Source organism: Dasypus novemcinctus, chromosome 29 (genome assembly GCF_030445035.2).
Source record: "Dasypus novemcinctus isolate mDasNov1 chromosome 29, mDasNov1.1.hap2, whole genome shotgun sequence".
NCBI lineage: Eukaryota > Metazoa > Chordata > Mammalia > Cingulata > Dasypodidae > Dasypus > Dasypus novemcinctus.
In genome coordinates, this window is record NC_080701.1 from 15,260,974 (window position 1) to 15,276,731 (window position 15,758).

Here is a 15,758-nt window from a genome sequence, read left to right on the forward strand (position 1 = left end):
CTCATGGCTACAGGCAAGATCCCCCCAGAATTGTTCTTTCTTGTCCTCAAAATCTCTAGGCTTAAAGCAATAAAAATGAGTGCTAGAAGAAGACAAGTTTGGGAGGTTATCTGGCTGAATTTATGGATGAAGATGGAGTAATTTATAAAAAGAAATATGATCTGGTATAGTGACTAAAATCCAGGAATCAGAGTAGAATTCTAATCCCAATTACTAGTTCAACGTGTCTTTCATGGAGATGGGTAATAGAAGCCAAAATAAAATGATAGGTAAAAGTGCCTCGAAAATTTTATAGCAAGATATAGATGAAAGCATATTTAGAAAAGAAGTTCTTTCAAGGTCTGAATTATCTCATATGACTATCTCTGTTTTATTTCAAAAATTATGTTAGTGACTCACTTTCAGATAATACAAATACCAAATCTATAAACCTATACAAAAATTAAAAATCTGCTAGATTCAGTCTTGGTCCTGCCAGTTAACAGTGGATATGGCACCCTCACATTTATAATACATAGTTAATTGGGATGAACTAATTTTATAGTTTCCTATAAGATTTTCTCTAATCACATTTGAAAATACCAGAAGCTGAGAATTATAATCTGTAAAATATGAGGCTCATTTATTATATGGGGAAACCTTGTTATTCTTTCCTAATCTTAGGCATACAGTGTAATTGTGTTTTAATAAATTTCCTTGAAAAAACAAGTAAGTTAGAGTTCCTTAAATTCTTCTCCTTTTTAAACAATTATTCCCATATTATCTATGTCTCATATTTTTACTTCTTTAGAAAAGCATCTGAGATCACTATATTTTCATTATAATGAAACACGATCATTTTTCATCATAGCCTTTTCAGAGATTTACAAGCTGAGTGAGTATATGTGATAGTTTCTTAATACCTCTAAGGAACCAGTGCAGTTATTTCCACATATTAATTTCAACTATTCCATAGCCCTCCCACGTCCTGTACAAAACATGCAATTACTTAAGTGCTGTTCATTTGTTCCGTTTTGGTGTTGTGCCAACAACTATAATTTTTCTTAACCTACACAGTTTTTCATTAAATGTTAAGCCCAATCCAGGGAAAAAAGCATAATACCGCTATATTTGTTGAATCTTTAAGTGAAATATCTGTTGCTTCTCTAGTAACTCTTAAAGCAGCATACCTTGAATGAATGCTCTGCATTTCCCAAGCTCATATTCTAGTGGGTCATCCTTGCCTTCTGGTCTCAGCAAATTGGCATCACCCTTTTGTTTTTTTTGCGATTGGAATATTTCAGGAAAGTGTTAGAGATTATTACTCAATCTTGTAGGAAAGAAGATCTTTGACATTTATGATTCTGATAACATGTTTTTTCTCCTTTTGGACCATGACTGTTGCTGATGCAACAAAGCCACCCGGTACCTTGGAGGAAGAAATAGAGTATATTTAAATATCCAGAATATTTCAGTGCTGTTTTTTTTCTTTTATTAGAGAAGTTGTGGGTCTTCAGAACAATCATGAGTAAAATACACCACCCCACCACCAGCGCCTTGCACTGCTGTGGAACATTTGTCACCATTGATGCTAGCACATTTTTATTATTGTACTTTTCATTGAAGTTCATGGTTTAACTTAGCCTTCACTGTTTGTGTAGTGTAGTCCATTGGATTTTATTAAAATTTTTATAGTTCTGTTGCCATATATACAATTTCTAATATTTCCTCTTTTAATCGTATTCAGATACATATTTCAGTGCTGTTAATTGTGTTCACAATATTGTGTTACTATCACCACTCTCCATTACCAAAACATTTCCATATTCCAAATAGGAATCCTGTACATATTAAGCCTTAACTTCCCATTCCCTGTCCCCAGGAGACCAGGCCTGATTTTTTTGTTTTTGTTTTTTGTTTTAATGAAAGAGATAAGCGTATGTGTGTTTTTAAATGCCTGTAGTAAAAACATATAACATTAAAAAATAATCACTGCTGAGATTTAAAACAAAGGCATACAGTATATCATGTCCTTATGATAATATATTATTCTCCAGACCACTTGAATAGAAACAGAAAACATAAAAATGGTGCATTGGCTCATCATGGTCTGGTCTGTAAGGCCAGTTCATAGTTTCCATATGGCCCCTCTGTCTCAAGCAAAACATAGCTGAAGCCTGAGCCACATCATTCAAAGAAAGCTTCATCCCTGACTAAAGACATGACTCAGAAACACCACAAGCACGGAAGTTTCCAAGTAGTCTCTCCGGTCACCTAATCCATGGCTATCTTCTTGGGAGTCGAGGCAGAAGATTTTACAGCAAATCACTTTTGTCTCTCAGTTGAGAACAAGGTGTTCCAAATGGATTAACCATGTAGTAGTTAAACACTTCTCAGAGGAGATATTTGCTGGTTACTTGGACATCCCTCTGGGGACCATACGGCAATTTCAGGGGTGATGCTTATCTTTTATTCTCTTCTCTGTAGAGTAGTTCAAATTTTTTTCCTGAAGAAAAAAGGGTTACTACTCTAAATTACATAAAGATGAGAAAACACTCATTCTTTTTTTTTTTTAACTAGATGGTGCCTTATGTAATCCTGTGTTTCAAAGAAAAGAAACAAGATAACCCGAATATGAAAGTTTTCAGTTTCCTCTCTGCTTTTTTTCCCCTTGTTCTCATCAGTCTATGTTCTTCTGAGGAGTTGCAGTGAGAGCTATTTTTAGGAACTATTGCTGTGATCTTATTTAATCTAAAAATTATTTTATACTAGGCTGTGTTTATTAATACAATATTTGTTCAGTGGACAGATGTAACTTCACCATGAGGGGATTAGCTATGTAACCACCAATTTTGGTGAACAATTTTGATTTGTTTCTCTTTAACCCTCTGAATAATCTTTTTACTTATAGCATAGAGTTAATATGTTCTCCAAATTTCTTCCCAGGGACTAAGTGAAATTAAATGAGTTCATTTCTGCTAAAGTACTTTTAACTCTGGGGAAGCAAGGTTTTTATTTTTTCTTATAGTAAAAGTAAGTGGTGGTATTACATACTGTCTGTAGACACTGGGAAAATACACCTGCATTAACTGATTGTGTGATCCCAGTTAAACTCCATGATTTAATTTTATTTAACAAATGTAGTTTCTGTTTGGTTTGGTGGGGCCACCAGCTAGCTTTATTATGATTTGATAAATCATTTAATATCCCTAAACATTAGCTTTCTTCTATGCAAAAACAAAACAAAAGCAAAACACAAAACCTGGGAAGATGGGAGGTGCTTTCAAACATTAACTTTTAAGATTTTGCATAATTAATTTTTATGAAACTTATACAATATGTAAGGTCCCATATTATGCATTATTTTAGGAGACAGTTATGAGAAACAGGTAACTAGGAGATAAAGCCCAAACAAATGTGCAATAATAAACTAAACTCAATATTAATTAACATTTGTTTGTAGAGTAGCTATATCAATGCCAGGTGGTTTTTAACACAGAGAGAAATATAAGCCATGGTCTTTGGCTTCCGTAAACTTAGCCTGTTTGGGAAAATCAAAGAGCTAAAATAATAAATCAGAGTATTCCTGATTGTACATTGCTTATTATTAAAATCATCAAGATTCAACTGGAATAAGTTGGGAATGACTTTATAAAAATAGCCATAAATTATGGAGTCTTCCCTGTGGAACAGGCAGGTGTTGAGATTGCAGCGATCCTTTTTTGCACTTAAGAGTCACCTGCAAACCTGGATTGGCAGCTTTCCCCTGGGAAGGGAAAACAAAACAAAACAAAACAAAACAACCAAATTAGACAATGAACCGGCGTATGAGCATTGAACCAAGCAGAAGACTTAAAAACATTGTGATTGCTAATAGGGACTCATAGTAGTTTCTTGAGCTGGAGAGTGACACCATGAACATTGCTGATTTTGGGGGAAGAGAGACTTCCATAAGGCCTAGAGAAAATTGGGGACTAGGTTCAATGGAGGAGAGAAAGGCAAAGATACTTCCTAAGATTAAAGCTTTATAAAATCCTGAACTAATAATAATCATGATAGTGATGATAACGTTTATGCTATTTATATAAAGCTAGATTAACAATTAAATGAAGGACTTATGGTTCAAAATCATGGTTATGTCCTACGGTCTCATCATCGTGATTATAGAAAGATAAATTTGGAATAGATAAAAGGGATATATGTTGGGCTGCAACTCCCAGTCCATAAGAACAAACTGCTTCCTGCAACTTAATTCCAGCCCAGAGAGAGTTCCTTCTTCAGAACCAGTGTTACACGTTTGTAGCACTTTTCTGTTCTTGAACCCTAAAACATTTAACAGATGGAGGCAGCATTCGTGAGAGAGTGGGTAGGATTCTAGTGGCGTAGATCTAGATAAAAGTTCTTCTGGGGACCATGTCTTCAATTCTTTTTGGGCCCTCAGATGTCTGCAATCCTACTCTGTGTTTACTAGCAGAGTAGTACCTAACCTTGACTTTGACTACCAAGGTAGATTGAGGGAAATACTTTTTTTCTTTAAAGAACCAATTTAGGTGCAGTCTTGCCTAAAGTCAGCTTGCCTTTCCCTCTTCATGTGTCTCATAAAATCAACCAGCCAGCCACATGGATTTGTTTAGCAATTTCTGTGAGCCATTCTCTGTGCTAGGATTGGGGATGAAGTGATGAGTAAAAAAAGACTGATGACTGCCCTCATGGAGCCTATAAGCTATTAAGAATGCTAGGGCTATTTCAAGTAATTGAATTATTTTAAATCGTAGGTGTGCTGATTGCTGTGAAGGAGATAATTTAAGGGGCAACCTCAACGAGTCAGAGTCATAACATCTGTGGAAGAAAACTTCTATGCAGTAGTCTTTCCTAGCATGCTGTTTATTTAGAATAAATTCCCAATTTTCAAATATTCATATTAAATGTTGACGTACAAAATGACTATTTAGGTTCTTCGTCATAAAAAGAGGTAGGGAGAGTAGAAAGAACTCTAAAGCGCCTCTGAATTGCTCAGCTGTTCGATCAGACAGGAAAGAGCATCCTCCAGAGAGGAAGACCAAAGCACAAATTAGCAGTCAATATGTCATTGTGTCAGAATGACGTGGAGATGTATGGGATGTAGATTGATCCCATATCCGATGGAATAGTTTGACCCCAAACTTAAAAGATGCATCATGTAGAATAAACACTGGGGAGGGCTTTAGCCTGCAGATGAGCGTTTCAGAACAAGCTGTACAAACAACGGCGGAAGGGCAGCAGGGTTCAAGCAAGCACTTAATTCATAGGCACTGCCGCCCTCATTGGGATCGCGTGTCCTAGACACTGAAAACTCACATTCGAGAGCCAGGACAACTTAGATACGTTTTTTCCCCACGTTTACCCATGAGTCCAGTATGGCCACTCTATGTATCCCGTTATCTCCTGGATTGGAAACTGGTCCCCTGATCCTAATAAAAAAGAAAAGAGATGATACATTAGAGCTGAATAGTGACGGGGAGGGTATGGGGTTGGATCTGAAGGAAACATTATTGGAACGTTTTATATTTAATATTTTTTTAATGATTTAGAAGAGGACAGCCCCTTGGGAAATAAATGTCTTCTGCAGATGATACCAAAAGGAACACTAAAACGCAAATTAGAAAAGCATATACAAACCTCAAGAAATTTCTCTTGTAGGTAGATAACAGAATGAGGTTCATCTTGGAAAAATGCAGACTAATAGGAATAATACATTTGGGAAATAATAATCTACAACACAGATATTCATCCAGTGAGTGGGCGACTTCTGGCCAGAATGCTGAGCAGACTACAGGGTAAGAAAAGTCAGCATTTGCAATATGATACTGCAGAAAAACAGTCCAGCACAAATATGCAAGCCAGTACGTACACTGCCAACTCTGGTTTACACAGAGAGAAGGTGAAAGGCCTGACGTTTATCACTTCAAGCCACAAATATTCCTCAATGTATATTTTTTGACATTTCCATTATTTAGTATTTGTAAAATAGTCACCAAACAGATGCTGTGTGATATAAGAGGAAACACTCCAACTAGAGCTGAAGAAGAGCGAAAAAAAAAAAGCATACTTTTCTTTTTTAGTCATAGTCTTTTAAGATTGTCCAAATATTTCATTGTGGAGTGGTGACTAAAGAGAGGTAGAATATCAGATGGACCTTTTCTGTCTTCCGCTGTTGAATCAAGAGAGGGCTGATGGAAATTAATGAAACCAAGAAATAAGGAATGGAAGAGAAAATGGGCCTAAGGAGGGTTTATAAATTGAGCATAAATTATAAATGGTTTTTAAAATCCTCTAACCATAAATAACCAGAAGCTTCTCGGGCCATCTGTGGATATCTTTGAATATGTCTAGAGACTCCACAAATAAAAAAGAAATAATTTATTCGATTAGAATATAAGAATGTACACAGCACTAAATTTATTCTCAAAGGCCATGAATTCATGGTTGATCACAAGTAGACATAACAGTGTGTCGAGGTTATTATTGAAATTAGCTTTTATTTTGCCAGCGCCATGCTGAAGTCTTGGCTGGTAGATTGTGCCAGTTTATTGACTCTTAGGTCAGCTGGTATTTCAGGACAACAGGATTTAAATCTAAGATAGTAAACTTATTGTTGAAGAGTAATAGACTCTTTTCAGGATTACAAAAGCAATGTTCAAGGTTTTTATTTAGGGGAGGGAGAGTCTATGAAGAGGGCCCCCAGACTTCCTGTTTTTAAAAACAATACTTGGAAGTCCACAGAGGAGAATGAATTTCTAGTTAAATCTATACATGGCAAATCAATTTTCTGTGTGAAAGTCTCCTTTGATACATGTTTTGATTGGACTTGGCAGTCTGATCCTACCTCAAGTTCAGTTTAACAAACATTCTTTAAATGTCCTTTGTGAGCCAGGCACCCACTGTGCTGGGAATTAGAGATATGAAAGAGTCAAAGTGTGGTTGCTATCCTCAACCTGCTCCTGACCCAGTAGAGGAGAAAAATACAGAAGCAGATTATCACAACACGGGTAAGTGCAGTGAAGGGTATCAGGACAGCATACCAGGTGAGAAGCAAAGTGGGCACCCGAAGCCAGGTGTGCAAGTGGGAGATGGCGAAGAGGAGGTCAGGGAAGGGTTAGTTCATTGGAAGAGATGATGCCTAAGCTCAGAAGAACTGTCATGAAGTTTAAGAATTATCATCCCACTAAGAACAAATAGAGAACAAAGATAGTTTAGCGTGTTAAGAGCAAATACTAGAATAGAATCAAGAAAACAATTTCCAGCCTCTAATCTGATAAGGAAACATGGTGTCTGTTTTTTGAAGCAGCAACAGGTATATGATCATTATTAAAACACTTGGGTTGTTCTTAGAAGTCAAATTCTTAGAATTTGCTCAGATACATGCCAAAATACAACGTTCAAATGTCGGAGTGTTTGCTGTACTCCCATCTCCCAAAAAGTAATAGATTGGAGAGCAGCATTTAATGTGAAATATTCATGTTGAAATATGCCAAACCAGCCATTCTGCCTATTCTTTTGGAAGTTATTCCGTAGATTTAATCAGAGATTATAGTCCTATAATTGTTCCTCTGCATATTCCTTCTCTACACAATCAATGCAGCCTGCAATGTGCTTATGCAGAAACTTTCCCAAGCACTTTCCATAACTTTCCATCTGATTTGGTGACAACTCTAAATGTTCACAAAAGTTACAACGTTGTTGCTGAACACTTACATTGCACAGGAATGGGCATTTGCTATTTGTTTTGCCTTCAAGAATGTCTTAAAAATCCATTCTCTCAAAGATGGCTTTTGAAAGTCCTTGCCGTTCTGTCATCCATGATTGACTGGTAAGGCTATTCAAGGAAACAATGTGTGGGTTTACTCCAATGATTCCTTTTATTAGGATGAGTGTAGATTAAGAGAATCTTTGAAAATCATTTAATTCATTCTCCTTATCACTAAGGAAACTGAGGCCCAGTAAAGCCAAACAGAAGACACTGTGGTTCCATGATAGACGACCCGAGACCCCCTGCTCCGAGTTCATAATCCCTTATCTTCAGCTTTAATACACACGCAGGTTTCCTGGGGGTCTTGTTAAATCGCAGATTCTTACTCAGTCCTTCTGTGTTAGGGCCGGATAGTCTGCATTTCTACCATTTCTACCAGGCTCCCAGAAGATGCTGATGCTGGTGGTTCATGGACTTCTTCAAGTACTCAGGCTGTACACTAAGGAAATTCACCTCCCAAGTGAAGATAAACCTTAATGAAAGGATAGTTTCCATTGAGAAATGTAGGTGAGAATTCCAACAAGGATTTGCCTATCTTGAGTAGCTCTGTGTTACTGCTCCAAACATTCTGTATGGTCTTAGGATAGAGATAAACCACCATTAATGATAGTGTTCTAGCAAGTATCATGCTAAAAGTTTGTAATAATTAGAAATTTGAGTGGGTGCAATTTTTAACCCCCTTACCTACTTGTCCTGTGCTTTCTGATCATAGAACTTCTTGGGTCTAAGATGCCTCTGTGGCATTTTCCTAATAAATCCATTCCTTCCCATAGGAGACTCATGAGTCCTCAACTATTTGTGAATTTCATGATCCCTAAAGAAGGACATTTCTTTTCTTCAAATGGTTTGTCCTGTCCTCTCTCCCCCACCCCCCCCCATACAGATTATCCACACATCTTACACAAATGCTCTGTGTTTTTTGTATGAAAAAGTGAATTGTGTAATCAATATGAGAATTTTCATTTTTATGAAAAAACACAGATCGGTAAGATGAAATGGTCATTATATGATATCATTGTTAATAATCATAATTCGGCTGTAAGTTTACACAAGTACTCATGGGGAAAAAATGCTCTGAAACTGCTAGTAATTTATCTTGTAGACCATGCTCCATGACATAGAAAAATCAGATGTACCAAATTAACTTGAAAACATTCTTCTAGCATTGAGTTTGGCTTGAAGGAAATGGAAGTAAATCACCCTTATATTAGTAAAAATTAATAGTTTTATTCAATCTGATGCTGAAACCGATAATGTTTGTTCTTATGGATATTTGCTCTGGAGAAGAAAGGGTGCTATCAGAATTAAGTTATATTAGATAGGTGCTTAACATGATGATTGTTTTGTAGGTAGACCATTTATAATGATTATGGCTATATGTGTTGATTTTTCAATTAACATTTTGCCATCTGTACGTATATTTGCTTACTAGAACCTTTTGATGGCTCTATTTAGTAGAACCTTAAGTTGGATAGAATGAATCCAATCCTAAGGGCTTTAGTTACTAAAGTAACAGGAGAAAAAAGATCAGTTATAAAGGACTTCCGTATTTAAGCACAGCCCCACTGCATAACCTTAAGGACAGTATGATACCAAGATTATAGAATTTTGGGTGAGTAAATAAAACTTGTTTTTCCAAATGGTTTTATCTTAAATGCAGACATCTTCAATGGAATACTACTGTAGAGGAAGACTCGTTCTCAAGTTAAAAATGCATTTGCCTTCGATTTGGGATGATTGGATTAAGTGAAATCTATGCTAGTAAGAAGCTGTTTCTACTCGCTGCTCTTAATATAAAACATGAGACAGAATTTGTGATAGCTTAGAAAATAAAACAGGGAGTGTAGTTTTCTTGTCAGTGGTCACTGGAGAATGAATAAGTGTTTGACTTCTAGTGCAGTTTAGGTTCTAACATAATCCATTACCAGGGATGACGATTTAGCAAATATAAAAGTATCTGTGAAACAAGTACAAAATTGGTTGTGTGTGTATGTGTGTGTGTGTGTATATATATATATATTTAATAATAAAATATTATGGATGGAACCATATAAGCTCTTACCAATACCAGTGTTTTCATGTAGTAAGAGTCAATGCTCAGTGGCAAAAGAGGTCCTGCCAGAAAGAAAATGACTCAGCTACTCATGTTTTGCCACCCATATTCAACTTTCCAATTTCACTCTAGTTAAATTTCAGTAACTGATCTTTTGAAGACTGAAGCACAAGACAACAAAAACAATCCACAACAGTTTTCATGGGACATGGTTTTCTCGATGTTTGTTCTTTTTTTTTTTTTTTTTATGTTGCTCAGTAACCAGGTCATTTGTAGGAATCTCCATATTCCATAGGAGGAAAATTGCCAGTCTGATAGTTCAGTGTCTTTAGCATTCTATTGCTTATCACATTTTTGCCCTCTAGGTGCCAACCTGGATTCACTGGAGCAAGATGTACTGAGAATGTGCCCATGAAAGTCCAAAACCAAGAAAGTATGTTAAAATAATCTGAAATTTACTTTCTCCTCCAAACTACAGCAACAATCACTACCACTTGGTGCTTTTGCAGCTCAGTTGCACCTGATTCCTTTTGTTCTAATTATGGCTCAAACACTCAGGGTACAAACCCATTTCAGCATTACCTTGGTTGACTATCTCCCAGCATGGACCATACATTAGAAAGAATGACCAGTCACAATGGCCAGTGATGCTGGCAACCATGGCAGGCAGTCTAGCCAAGAAAGATTGCCTTCCAACATTTTGGACCAGAGCTATCAAATGGACAACTGAAATGAATAAAACATTAGATTTCATGTTAAGTGGCTCCCTTTGAAAGAAAGCGGTCGCTTGAAATGCTGGGCTTTTTCTGCATTTTGTCCAAAGCACTGCACAGCTTCCAAAATTTTAATCATTTGGGGAATGGCCAGAGTCTAAAAGCCATGATTAGTACAAAGAGTCAGTTGCTGAGGGTGAACTCACCAAGTTCAGTCAGTTGACACTGAAGGAGCTTCTTTCTAGCATATATTCATCTCTTCTCTTTTTCTCTGTTTTTTCTACCATTGTTTTTTTGTTTCTTCTCTCAGGTGCCCAAATGAGTTTACTGGTGATCGCTGCCAAAACTACGTAATGGCCAGCTTCTACAGTACGTCCACCCCCTTTCTGTCTCTGCCTGATTAGGAGCATGCTCAGTCGGTGCTGCTTTCTTGTTGCTGCATCCCCTCAGATTTCACCTAGAGCTAGATGTGTCTCACCAGGTCCAATGTTGACTGCCTCTACCTGTCGCATGAGAACATTAACCAAAGCAATTGTATTACTCCCTCTGTTAGTGATTAGTTGGCCCTGAGCTACTAATAGGCATGTGAGACTCTGGAAATTTATGCAATCGATACTGAATTCTGTGATGCAAAATGATATAGTCACTCTCAAGCAGTGAAATTATAATAAAGGCATTTAAAAGTCTCACTTTTATTGAGAAAATAAAATCATTCTTCTAAACAGTCCATCTTCTTTATAAAAGGGCCACATCCTGGGAAGGATGTTGCTAAGTTGTAAACCAATATGCACTTGAAGTGATGGTAAGTTAATTTTGATTCTGAATGTGTTATTTATAACAAATAAACATAATAAAAAGAGTTCAGATGTTTCTCTTCATTAATGAAACAGTTTGCATTTAGGTATAAAAATTTTTAAAAAGCACTGAGTAGGAAAACTAAAAACAAACATTTCACAGCAAGTGAGGTAGCCTGACCTACATTCATGTTGCTTAGAGATCGAGTAATCCAGAAATAGTATAATCAATCCAATCATTTCTTTATTTTGGTTTCAAAGTTAACTTCAGGGAAAAATAGTTTAAAAAGCATTTGCGACTTACTTTGAAATAGCATAATCCAACTCTAGAATATATATTTTTAAATGCAGAACTAGAAAATTCCAGCATTTCTATGATTTCATTAGTTTTGAACATCATCTGTGTAGAACCCAATTCACATTTTATATAATCGCAGGAATAACTAGAGTATGTTTTTGGCCATGTGAACTGGGATTTACTAGCTTTTGATTTCTGACCCTTTCAAGGCATTGTATTCAAAACGAGTTCCATATAGGTATCCATTTAAATCAAAGGACTGCAAAATTTTTCTATGAAGGGTCAGAAAATAAATATTTTAGGATTTGGGGGCGATTTAGAGTATGTTTACAACAGACTGCTGTTGTAGCCCAAAGCATCCATTGACAGTACATAAATGGATGACCATGGCTTAGTACCAGTAAAACTTTATTTACAAAAGCAGCCTTCATTTGGTCCATGGGCCAGAGTTTGCCAGCCCTTAATTTAGAGCATCAGTTGCTGATCCTGAAAGAATATTTCACCTGGCGTATTGCAGTTTAAACCCATGTAACATAAGACACAGTGATGTGGTCATTTAATTGTCCTTAAAAAAATAAATGGAGATTTATTCTTGCTCAGACACATACAAAGAATAAGGTCTGTAACTCCTTTTAACAATCATCAGAATTATCAGAATAAATTCCGTAATGCATTTATAAGGTTATTAAACCCATGATATTCAGTCATTTATTATTGAAGTAGTACTTATTATGTTTTTACTTGGGCTACATATCAAAGATTATGTCATAGGCCATTTTTTCTGTTGTGAAAAAATGGGTAAATTGGCAGTGCTAAATTTTCAGTCTTTATCTTATTCACAAATCTTTAGATAATATGCATTTAGTTGGCAGAACATTTCTCTCCATGGCTATAGATTTTTTTTAAAGTAAGTAAGATGGAAACTAAACAGAGAAGAGGAAAAAAGGAATTTTCTTTACTGCATTCAGCCATTCCTTTTAGAAATGTGTTTATAATTCAGATAACTTCAGTTTAGCAAAATCTTTGTGACTGTGTAAATACAATAAATTTGTATTTGCAATTTAATGAAATTTCTGAATATTTTTGGCACTATGAGAGAGAGTTTCATTATGCATTGAAGGCATATAGAGAAAAACATTAAAATGAAGGTATTTCCCAGAATAATAATGGAGTTAAATATGACAATAGTAACCAGAGAAAATGTTCTCAACTCCTTTAGACCATTTTCTCTTTCAAAAGACATCACTTAAAATAACCATTATACATTTAAGAAACTCAGGGTGTGATTCCTTAAATAAATTCTTTACTAAGCTTTAAATGACACTTTTGGAAGACATCCAAGAAAGCAGCATTTTTTTTTTACCTGATTTGATAAAGATTGAGAGGAAGCACATTTATGAACCAAATATGCAATGACGGTGCACAGTGATGCTGCAGGTCTGGAAAAGGAAGAACTTCCACTCAGAAATTGCTTCCCAGTGTTGTCTTGCACAGAGCTAATTCTCTAATCTCTGTGTCTTAAATTCTGTTTTTATCTCTTCATACTCCCATATATAGAAGGCTGGAAAATAAAGGAACGTTTGCTGTTCTTAGGAACTTTATGTTCTTCAAGTAGCAATGAAGGATGCAAAAACAAAACAAAGCAAAAAACAGTGGGCGTTTTTAAATGTAGTGGTGCTCATAAAGTCTAGAAAATCACATTTTACATTTCAATAGAAAAGATATTCCCCAGCTTCAAGTAGAAACATTAAAAAACCTACTGAACCCAGTTTTCAGTTGAATAACATTCTGAAAAAAAAAGTACATTTTTGTAAAATTAAGGTTGTTAGTACGTAACTTACGTTATTAGGATTCCATACACTGATTCTGGTTAGAATGTCCCATGAGTCATTTATTGAAAGATAAAAACTGATTTAAAATCTGAAAGTAAGGAACAAATGAGTATTTTATATGGCTTTCTCGGAGGCAGTAAATTTGCCCTGAAATAAAATACATTTATAGTGCTCTCTAGGAAAATATCACCAAGGTTAGTCAGCTTCAACTTTGACCTATCTTAACACAGAATTCCTAACTGAAAGGATCGTGTTCATCAGTGTGATATCTGTGTGTGTGTGTGTACAGCCAATCTAAAATCAATCTGTAGACTTATATGCTTATAGAATATAAAAGCATTCACAGCTGCAACAGATAGGGGCAGTATGGAGCAAGTATATCATACATAAATTAACATATAATAGAAACTAATTACGGGATAGCCCAAGTTAGAGGATATTTTTAGAGTTCAGTTTTAGCACTTTTAAGCACATTCTCAAAATGAGTTAACATAGCAGATACCCTTAAAAGTAGTTTTCAATCATAGGATACTAGTGCATAAATTATTTGCATCAGTTGCTGACTGCTTTAAAAGCCTGTTTATTTATTGAACATCTGTATCTTGCTGACAGTAAAAGTAAAGGCACCTTTCACCTATGACAGAATAATCATAAATTTCAAATAAGCATTAGTGAGATTCTACTGTGTGTGTGTGTGTGTGTGTGTGTGCTTGTGTGTTCAGGTGCACACGAAAACTTGGGAGTAAGGAGAAAGTCTCCCATTACCTTTCAAACAGCTCAGTGGCAGTACGGATTGATTTATGTGAAAAATAAAGTTTCTACATTTACACAGGTAAGTCTAAAATTAAAAGTCAGATGCTAATTGGTCCCACTTAGAACTGTCACGCCTTTAAAAGTCTCAGAGGTCCAGAAAGTTAAGACTCCACATCTGTCTTTGAGATGATTTGGGTAAGCAGGCCCAAGATACTAGAGAGTAAAATCCCAAAGGTCTTCAAATTTTAACAGAAACTGTAGCTACACATATGTATATATCATTCAGGTAGAAGAAAATCATTTTATTCTTCTAATACAACTGGAATTTTAATTCAACGTTCAGGTTAATCAGTTTCCTTCAAGCACACATAAAAATATGAAGGCCAAGGATTAGTGAGTCAATATTTGTTTCTGAAAACTCTTAGATTTAAATTAATTTTCATATGGCTTGGTGCAGAGCAGGAAGTCACATGTAGAAAAGGAAACTAAACTGTTTACAGTAACCTTTGTAGTTTTGAATTATTAATCTAATTTGAAAAATGTAGTGGCTTGGTAGAAGTTCAATAGGAAGTGTGTGATACATAATGAGCCTAAACCAACATTAGCTTAAATAGAAAGAAATCACCTTTTCATAAGATGAGAACTGTTGTGTATTCTGCTTTTCTTCACTCACAATGAAAGAAACATAGCTACCAATAGTAAAAACAAATTAGAGCAGTATTTGCTCCAGGTCTAGATGATTGATGCATGCATGTTTCCTCTGCTTGTTTCCTTGTTAGGGCTTATGGCCAGAAGAGATTCCAATTTTAAGTACCAATTTCCCATTGAATTATTTGAAATTGGAACTGCCTGATATGAATGACTTCCCATGAAATGAAATTAGAGTTAGGCCCACAGTCTTACCTATATAACTGAAAATGCAGCAATATGTATGCATGAGCATGCCACTAATTATATTGAAGACTTAACCAAGCTTCTATGCAACTAATATAGATCATTAGCAGTGTTCACGTAGGCATGGGATAAATGATTCTCTGAAAGGAGTTTATGTAGATATCTCTTGATTTTAACCCTTAAAATATTACTGACTGGTAGGAAAAGGTGAGAGTGGGGGGTTTCTAGGAAGGAAAATTGTGTCACATCCTTATGGAAATGCTTCGAAAATATATTATCAACTTCCTTGGAAAATGAGTTTTTTCACCTTGCGGTAGCAGAGTTTATATGAAGGAAGCAAAGGGCAAACAAAATGTCAATCTGACAAATTGAGTGTTGCCCAGAGGCAAGAGAAATTCATTTGGATTTGAATAAAGTATTCTGCTGTGAACATTGTGCAACTAAATTAGCTCTAAATCCCCTGCCTTTCAATTTATGAAAAATTTACGTTCTTTGCCTACATACCCTGGACCCAAGGGAGAGCAGTCTCGCAATTATGAATAGTGCTCCCATTTATTGTTATTGTATTTACTCTTTGATTTCATTTTTACTCTGGGAAGCTTCATTTCCTTAAGGGGTAGCCAATTTTTAAGTCCTTATATTTGAAAATATCC

The 15,758-nt window shown here is 35.7% G+C and overlaps 1 protein-coding gene across 4 annotated transcripts in view; it reads left to right on the forward strand.

The window, feature by feature from the left end:
• Positions 1 to 15,758, forward strand: part of LOC101435719 (pro-neuregulin-1, membrane-bound isoform) — a 211,047-nt gene that overhangs the window by 176,609 nt on the left and 18,680 nt on the right. For 2 of the 4 annotated variants that reach the window (XM_071212641.1, XM_071212639.1), the window contains one exon: positions 10,187 to 10,254. In XM_071212641.1, coding sequence (XP_071068742.1) covers positions 10,187 to 10,254 — 68 coding nt within the window. Of the gene's footprint in view, positions 1 to 10,186; positions 10,255 to 10,844; positions 10,904 to 15,758 lie in introns of all 4 variants that reach the window. The other 2 variants (XM_071212640.1, XM_071212638.1) reach the window with 1 other exon arrangement.